General features: G+C 30.5%; 1 protein-coding gene across 1 annotated transcript in view; it reads left to right on the forward strand.

Moving 5' to 3' along the window:
- Window positions 1–10,000, forward strand: part of LOC133642760 (glutamate receptor ionotropic, NMDA 2B-like) — a 346,360-nt gene that overhangs the window by 211,272 nt on the left and 125,088 nt on the right. The window contains exons 3-4 of the mRNA XM_062037135.1: window positions 2,094–2,237; window positions 6,815–7,085. Of these exons, the coding sequence (XP_061893119.1) occupies window positions 2,094–2,237; window positions 6,815–7,085 (415 nt within the window). The remainder of the gene's footprint in view (window positions 1–2,093; window positions 2,238–6,814; window positions 7,086–10,000) is intronic.

Consider the following 10,000-nt stretch of genomic DNA (forward strand, 5'->3'; position numbering starts at 1 on the left):
TTTTTTTTACAAACAACTAAGATTTAAATATTCATGTTTATTTTTTTTTACAAACAACTAAGTTTTACATGTATTTATTTTTATTTTTATTTATTTATTTTATGTAATGTTTTGTCCAGCCACTCAGAAGAATCATATTGCTGATGTACAGATTTACTTTACACATGTATATAATTTAAAAAAAACATTAAGAAAATATTATAAATACAGTAAAAAAATTATTAAATACTGTAAAACAAAATTAAATACAGTAGTACTCCAATTTACGGTTCTGTGGAAGCGCTTTTAACTCAAAACACTTGTATCTCAAGACAACTTCACCCATTGAAATAAAAAAAATTGTAAAAAACACATGATTAAAAAAAACATTAAAAAATAATGAAATACAGTAAAAAAATTAAATATGGTAAAAAATAAGGAAATACAGTAAAAATAATTAAATACAGTAAAAATAATTAAATACAATACAAAATAATTAAATACAGTAAAAAAAATAATTAAATACAGTAGTACTTAATTTTACGAGCGCAATTGGTTCTGTGACAGCGCATTTAACTCAAAACACTTGTATCTCAAGACAACTTCACCCATTGAAATAAAAGATGTGTAAAAAAACAAACATATGATTAAAAAAAACAACATAAAAAAATAATTAAATACTGTAAAAATAATAAATACAGTAGTACCTCAACTTACACGCCTAACTGGTTCGGTGAAAGCGCTCTTAACTCAAAACACTTGTGTCTCAAAACAACTTCACCCATTGAAATAAAAGATGTGTGAAAAACATGATTAAAAAAACGTTTAAAAAAAATTAAATACAGTAAAAAAATAAAATTATTAAATACAGTAAAATATAAGGAAATACAGCAAGCAAAAATTAAATACAGTAAAAATAATTAAATACAGTAAAAAATGATTAAATACAGTAAAACAAATAATTAAATACAGTACAAAATAATTAAATACAGTACAAAATAATTAAATACAGTACAAAAAATAATTAAATATAGTAGTACTTCAATTTAAGAGCACAATTGGTTCTGTGGCAGCGCTTTTAACTCAAAACACTTGTATCTCAAGACAACTTCACCCATTGAAATAAAAGATGTGTAAAAAAACAAACATAATAAAAAATAAAAAAACAACATAAAAAAAAATTAAATACTGTAAAAATAATAAATACATTAGTTTCTCAACTTACACGGTTGGTGAAAGCGCTCTTAACTCAAAACACTTGTATCTTAAAACAACTTCACCCACTGAAATAAAAGGTGTGTGAAAAACACATGATTAAAAAAAACTTTAAAAAAAATAATGAAATATAGTAAAATTAAAAATTAAAAAATGAAATACAGTAAAAAATAATGAAATACAGCAAAAAATGAAATACAGTATAAATAATTAAATTCAGTAAAAAATAAATAAATACAGTAGTACTTCAAGCGCAATTGGTTCTGTGACAGCACTTTTAACTCAAAACACTTGTATCTCAAGACAACTTCACCCATTGAAATAAAAGATGTGTAAAAAAACAACAATTAAAAAAAAAAACATAAAAAAATAATTAAATACTGTAAAAATAATAAATACAGTAGTACCTCAACTTACACGCCTAACTGGTTCGGTGAAAGCGCTCTTAACTCAAAACACTTGTGTCTCAAAACAACTTCACCCATTGAAATAAAAGATGTGTAAAAAACACATGATTAAAAAAAATGAAATACAGTTAAAAAAAAAAAGAAATACAGTAAAAAATAAGGAAATACAGTAAAAAATAATTAAATACAGTAAAAATAATTATTTTTAGGTTTTTGAAATCTATGATTCAATTTAGAAAGTCCGAAAAATGTAATTTAAAAAATGACTATAATAAAAAATAAAAATACAAATGTTGACATTTTTTTACTTGTTTTTTTTAGATTTTTGAAATTTATGAATGGATTTATGATCAAGATGAAAAAGAATCGGCATTCTGTCAGAATGGATTTTAGTGTGGATATCAGCGGGTTTGTTTCAAAATGACAGCGCCCGTTTAACGGATCCTGCAGTTGTTGGAATTCTCTCACCCCGTGTCTTCATGTCCTTTGCAGGATGACGACTCCATGTTCTTCCAGTTCGGCCCCTCCATCGAGCAGCAGGCGTCGGTCATGCTCAACATCATGGAGGAATACGACTGGTACATCTTCTCCATCGTCACCACCTACTACCCGGGGTACCAGGACTTTGTCACCAAGGTAACGGTGCTCGGAATCAGGTTTAAATATGCCGCAAAATTGTGAGAATATAGGGAATATGAATATGTCCATTTCCTGGAAATTTCGGGGAAACCGTGAATCTTTGAAAATATTGATACTAGCACAATCGTCCTAGATGATACGAAAGGGTTGGTGTTGGGATTTTTGGAATGTGTTGAAAATTGTTGACGTAGTAACAGTTTGAATTGAGAATGGGTATTTCGGATTTCCTGGAATTTCAGAAAAAACGTGAATCTTTGAAAATGCTAATAGTAGCACAGTTGTCCTAGATAATATGAAAGAGTTGGTGTTGGGATTTTTAGAATGGGTTGAAAAATGTTGACGTAGTTACAGATTGAATTGAGAATGGGTATTTCGGATTTCCAGGAAAACCGTACATTTTTGAAAATATTGATACTAGCACAATTGTCCTAGATGATATAGATGGGTTGGTGTTGGGATTTTTGGAATGGGTTGAAAAATGTTGACGTAGTATCAGTTTGAATTGAGAATGGGTATTTCGGATTTCCTGGAATTTTGGGAAAACCGTGAATCTTTGAAAATATTGATACTAGCACAATTGTCCTAGCTGACATGGATGGGTTGGTGTTGGGATTTTTGGAATGGGTTGAAAAATGTTGACGTAGTAACAGTTTGAATTGAGAATGGGTATTTCAGATATCCTGGAATTTTGGGAAAACCGTGAATCTTTGAAAATGTTGATACTAGCACAATTGTCCTATATAATATGAATGGGTTGGTGTCGGAATTTTTGGAATGGGTTGAAAATTGTTGACATAGTAACAGTTTGAATTGAGAATGGGTATTTCAGATTTCCAGGAAAACCGTACATTTTTGAAAATATTGATACTAGCACAATTGTCCTAGATGATATAGATGGGTTGGTGTTGGGATTTTTGGAATGGGTTGAAAAATGTTGACGAAGTAACAGTTTTAATTGAGAATGGGTATTTCGGATTTCCTGGAATTTTGGGAAAACTGTGAATCTTTGAAAATATTGATACTAGCACAATTGTCCTAGATGACATGGATGGGTTGGGGTTGGGATTTTTGGAATGGGTTGAAAAATGTTGACGTAGTAACAGTTTGAATTGAGAATGGGTATTTCGGATATCATGGAATTTTGGGAAAACCGTGAATCTTTGAAAATGTTGATACTAGCACAATTGTCCTATATAATATGAATGGGTTGGTGTCGGAATTTTTGGAATGGGTTGAAAATTGTTGACATAGTAACAGTTTGAATTGAGAATGGGTATTTCGGATTTCCAGGAAAACCGTAAATTTTTGAAAATATTGATACTAGCACAATTGTCCTAGATGATATAGATGGGTTGGTGTTGGGATTTTTGGAATGGGTTGAAAAATGTTGACGTAGTAACAGTTTGAATTGAGAATGGGTATTTTGGATTTCCAGGAAAACCGTACATTTTTGAAAATATTGATACTAGCACAATTTTCCTAGATGATATGAATGAGTTTGTGTTGGGATTTTTAGAATGGGTTGAAAAATGTTGACGTAGTAACAGTTTGAATTGAGAATCTGTTTTTCAGATTTCCTGGAATTTTCGGGGAAACCGGGAATTTGTACAGAAAAAAAAAAAAAACATTTGTTGCCCCAATTAAGAGGGATGTTTTGAAGGTGGAATGGTCAAAAATAGTTGAAAAATGTGGACTGTGACAATTTTCCAGGAAGACGTGAAAATAGAGCTTTGGAATTCTGGTAATTCCTGGAATTTGTTTGAATTTGAAGTTTGGTATTTTGATTGTCCAAGGTGAGTGGAGTGTGTGGACGGTTCAAATCAGCTGAGAAATGTGGGAATTGTGCATGTTTGAAAATTGGCTCATTCATTTTTAGTGAGCAAAATGACCCTGAAAATGGTGAATTCTGGGTATTCTAGGGATAAAGCCCATTCCTTGTCAATGGGGAGAAAAATTCCAGGAAAACGGTGCATTTTGGGAAAGGGACAACATGTTTTGCTTTCGATGTATGGGAAGAGTAGCGTGGGTGGATGGTTGAAAGGTCGGAATCAGGTTTAAATATGGCGCAAAGTTGTGAGAATATAGGGAATATGAATATGTCCATTTCCTGGAAATTTCGGGAAAACCGTGAATCTTTGAAAATATTGATATTAGCACAATTGTCCTAGATGATATAGATGGGTTGGTGTTGGGATTTTTGGAATGGGTTGAAAAATGTTGACGTAGTAACAGTTTGAATTGAGAATGGGTATTTCGGATTTCCTGGAATTTGGGGAAAACCGTGAATCTTTGAAAATATTGATACTAGCACAATTGTCCTAGATAATATGAATGAGTTGGTGTTGGAATTTTTGGAATGTGTTGAAAATTGTTGACGTAGCAACAGTTTGAATTGAGAATGGGTATTTCGGATTTCCAGGAAAACCGTACATTTTTGAAAATATTGATACTCAATCAATCAATCAATCAATGTTTATTTATATAGCCCTAAATCACAAGTGTCTCAAAGGGCTGTACAAGCCACAACGACATCCTCGGTGTCGAGTGGGTCTGACATAATATTGTGAAATATACTAGCACACTTTTCCTAGATGACATAGATGGGTCGGTGTTGGGATTTTTGGAATGGGTTGAAAAATGTTGACGTAGTAACAGTTTGAATTGAGAATGGGTATTTCGGATTTCCTGGAATTTCAGAAAAAACGTGAATCTTTGAAAATGCTAATAGTAGCACAATTGTCCTAGATAATATGAATGAGTTGGTGTTGGGATTTTTAGAATGTGTTGAAAAATGTTGACGTAGTTACAGATTGAATTGAGAATGGGTATTTCGGATTTCCTGGAATTTAGGGAAAACCGTGAATCTTTGAAAATGTTGATACTAGCACAATTGTCCTAGATCATATAAATGGGTTGGTGTTGGAATTTTTTAAATGTGTTGAAAATTGTGGACGTAGTAACAGTTTGAATTGAGAATGGGTATTTCGGATTTCCAGGAAAACCGTACATTTTTGAAAATTTTGATACAAGCACAATTGTCCTAGATAATATGAATGAGTTGGTGTTGGGATTTTTAGAATGGGTTGAAAAATGTTGACGTAGTAACAGTTTGAATTGAGAATGGGTATTTCGGATTTCCTGGAATTTCAGAAAAAACGTGAATCTTTGAAAATATTGATACAAGCACAATCGTCCTAGATAATACGAATGGGTTGGTGTTGGGATTTTTGGAATGTGTTGAAAATTGTTGACGTAGTAACAGTTTGAATTGAGAATGGGTATTTCGGATTTCCTGGAATTTTGGGAAAACCGTGAATCTTTGAAAATATTGATACAAGCACAATCGTCCTAGATAATACGAATGGGTTGGTGTTGGGATTTTTGGAATGTGTTGAAAATTGTTGACGTAGTAACAGTTTGAATTGAGAATGGGTATTTCGGATTTCCTGGAATTTTGGGAAAACCGTGAATCTTTGAAAATATTGATACTAGCACAATTGTCCTATATAATATGAATGGGTTGGTGTTGGAATTTTTGGAATGTGTTGAAAATTGTTGACGTAGCAACAGTTTGAATTGAGAATGGGTATTTCGGATTTCCAGGAAAACCGTACATTTTTGAAAATTTTGATACTGGCACAATTGTCCTAGATGACATGGATGGGTTGGTGTTGGGATTTTTGGAATGGGTTGAAAAATGTTGACGTAGTAACAGTTTGAATTGAGAATGGGTATTTCAGATTTCCTGGAATTTTGGGAAAACCGTGAATCTTTGAAAATATTGATACTAGCACAATCGTCCTAGATGATACGAATGGGTTGGTGTTGGGATTTTTGGAATGTGTTGAAAATTGTTGACGTAGTAACAGTTTGAATTGAGAATGGGTATTTCGGATTTCCTGGAATTTTGGGAAAACCGTGAATCTTTGAAAATATTGATACTAGCACAATTGTCCTATATAATATGAATGGGTTGGTGTTGGAATTTTTGGAATGTGTTGAAAATTGTTGACGTAGCAACAGTTTGAATTGAGAATGGGTATTTCGGATTTCCAGGAAAACCGTACATTTTTGAAAATGTTGATAATGGCACAATTGTCCTAGATGACATGGATGGGTTGGTGTTGGGATTTTTGGAATGGGTTGAAAAATGTTGACGTAGTAACAGTTTGAATTGAGAATGGGTATTTCAGATTTCCTGGAATTTCGGGGAAATCGTGAATTTGTACAAAGAAACAAAAAAAAAAGAACATTTTTTTTATCCCAACTAAGGATATTTTTTTAAGGTAGAATGGTCAAAAACAGTTAAAAAAAATTGACTGTGAAAACTTTCCAGGAAAACGTGAAAATAGGGCTTTGGAATTCTGGTAATTCCTGTAATATGTTTGAACTTGAAGTTTGGTAGTTAGAATGTCCAGGGTGAGTGGAGTGTGTGGACGGTGGAACGGTTCTAATCAGGTGGGAATTGTGCAAATTCTAAAAATGGCCCACTCATTTTCCAATGGGCAAAATGTCCTGGAAAATGGGGAATTGTTCACACAACTCCTGTTTAACAGGACTCTCCTTCTCCGCAGATCCGCAGCACCATCGAGAACAGCTTTGTGGGCTGGGAACTGGAGGAAGTGTTACTGCTCGACATGTCGCTGGACGACGGAGACTCCAAGATTCAGAACCAGCTGAAGAAGCTTCAGAGTCCCGTCATCCTGCTGTACTGCACCAAGGAAGAGGCCAACACCATCTTCGAGGTGTCCCACTCTGTGGGGATTACGGGCTACGGCTACACGTGGATCGTGCCCTCGCTCATCGCCGGAGACACCGACGTCGTACCGGCAGAGTTCCCCACAGGTAGGATCCTGTCCGTGGCCGGGTGGTTGTCAGTTCGGGTCTTACGGGGTCCACTGTGACGTTTGCAGGTACCAGGTTCCAAAAGTCCATTCTGGTAGCATGAAGATGGCCTAAAAAGTTATTTTTTAAATATTTAATTTTTTTTTTTTTAAATGGAATAAAATTTTAAAAAGTACTTTTTTTCCCAATTGATTTTTGAAAATCATGAATTGATTTAGAAAGTCCTAAAAATGGCATTTATAATAAAATAAATAGATTTTTTTTTACTCTTTTTTTTTTAGGTTTTTGAAATCTATGAATCGATTAAGAAAGTCCGAAAAATGTCATTAAAAAAATATATTATAATTTTTAAAAAATGATATTTTTTTGTTTTTTCATATTTTTGAAATCTATGAATCGATTTAGAAAGTCCTAAAAATGTCCTTTAAAAAATTATTATAATTTTTTAAAAAAGGAAAAAATTGTTTATTTTTTTACCTTTGTTTTAGATTTTTGAAATCTATTAATCGATTAAGAAAGTCAGAAAAATGTCATTAAAAAAAAGATTATAATAAAAAAAATTGATATTGTTTTATTTGTTTTTTCAGATTGTTTAAATCTATGAATCGATTTAGAAAGTCCTAAAAATTTCCTTTTAAAAATGATTATAATTAAAAAAAAGTAAAAATGTTGATATTTTTTTACTTGTGTTTTTAGAATTTTGAAATCTTTGAATCGATTTAGAAAGTCCTAAACATTTTCTTTTAAAAATGATTACAATAAAGATTTTGGATATTTTTTGACTTTTTTTTTAATTTTTTAAATCTATGAATCGATTAAGAGAGTCCGAAAAGTGTAATTTAAAAAAGATTATAATTTAAAAAATGATATTCTTTTATTTGTTTTTTCAGATTTTTTAAATCTATGAATCGATTTAGAAAGTCCTAAAAATTTCCTTTAAAAAATGATTATAATTTTTTTTTAAAAAGGGAAACATTTTGATATTTTTTTACTTGTGTTTTTAGAATTTTGAAATCTATGAATCGATTTCGGAAATCCTGAAAAATTTCATTTGAAATATAAGTATATTAAAAAAATGTGATATTCTTTTGTTTTTTTAGATTTTTGAAATCTATGAATCGATTTAGAAAGTCCTAAAAATTTCATTTTAAAAATGATTATAATAAAAAAATTTGATATTTTTTTTACTTTTTTTAGATTTTTGAAATCTATGAATCGATTAAGAGAGTCCGAAAAATTTAACTAAAAAAAGGATTCTATTAAAAAAAAATTGATATTCTTTTATTTGTTTTTTTAGATTTTTGAAACCTATAAATCAATTTAGAAAGTCCTAAAAATGTCCTTTAAGAATTATTATAATTAAAAAAAAAAAAAGTAAAAATGTTGTTCACTTGTGTTTTTAGATTTTTGAAATCTATGAATCGATTTCGGAAATCCAAAAAATGTCATTTGAAAAATGATTGTAATAAAAAAAAATTGACATTGTTTTATTAATTTTTTTTAGATTTTTGAAATCTATGAATCGATTAAGAGAGTCCGAAAAATGTCATTTAAAAAAGGATTATAATAAAAAAATGTTGATATTCTTTTGTTTTTTCAGATTTTTGAAATCTATGAATCGATTTAGAAAGTCCTAAAAATGTCCTTTAAAAAATTATTATGATTTTTTTTTTTAAGTAAAACATTTTTTACTTGTGTTTTTAGATTTTTGAAATCTATGAATCGATTTCGGAAATCCTGAAAAATGTAATTTGAAAAATAATTATAATAAAAATATTTTGATGTTCTTTTATTTGTTTTTTTAGATTTTTGAAATCTATGAATCGATTTAGAAAGTCCTAAAAATGTCCTTTAAAAAATGATTGTAATAAAAAATATATATATTTTTTTTACTTTTTTTGAGATTTTTGAAATCTATAAATCGATTAAGAGAGTCCGAAAAATTTAATTTAAAAAAGAATTATAATAAAAAAATGTTGATATTCTTTTATTAGTTTTTTGTATATTTTTGAAATCTATTAATCGATTTAGAAAGTCTTAAAAATGTCCTTTAAAAAATTATTATAATAAAAAAAAAAGTAAAAATGTTGATATTTTTTCACTTGTGTTTTTAGATTTTTTAAATCTATGAATCGATTTCGGAAATCCAAAAAATGTCATTTAAAAAATTATTATAATTTAAAAAAAAAAATTTTTTTTAACTTTTTTCGAGATTTTTGAAATCTATAAATCGATTAAGAAAGTCCGAAACATGTCATTAAAAAAATTATTATAATAATAAAAAAAGTAAAAACGTTGATATTTTTGAACTTGTTTTTAGATTTTTGAAATCTATGAATCAAATTAGAAAGTCCTAAAAATGTCCTGTAAAAAATGATTATAATAAAAAAAATGATGATAATAAAAAAAATGTACTGTAGATACGTCGTGTCCAAACGCAGAAGTGTTGACATGGCACATTGCTCCGCCCCCTCTGAAGTCATGCGGAAAATTGCGATTTTAGAAAACAAGTTAGTAGACAGGGCTACTTGATTAAAAATGACTTGCCTCTATGCTTCGTGTGCACTCAGAGCTGCACTAGTCTTTTGTTTTGACTTATATTAACAACATTACCTGCACGCCTGCTGTCCTCTGCGTCTTATCGCTACCATGCGGCCGTATCGTCACACACTCCAAACCCGGGCTTGTTTATGAATCATGTTGTCATTTATTTGTGGCAGTACATTCGTCTGCTACCGCTAAAAAAACACACAAAGTGAGAGGCTCGAAAATGAGCTCCATCAGTTAAAAGACAGTTGCCATTTTGATAATGACTTCCATTGATGAAATCTGCCATTATTGACCTCGTATGATTAAGTCGTGACAAATAGTCACCATTAATTGACGACTCGTAATGGCTTCTGCAACACGCCGCG

This window comes from Entelurus aequoreus, linkage group LG25 (genome assembly GCF_033978785.1).
Source record: "Entelurus aequoreus isolate RoL-2023_Sb linkage group LG25, RoL_Eaeq_v1.1, whole genome shotgun sequence".
NCBI classification, from domain to species: Eukaryota; Metazoa; Chordata; class Actinopteri; order Syngnathiformes; family Syngnathidae; genus Entelurus; species Entelurus aequoreus.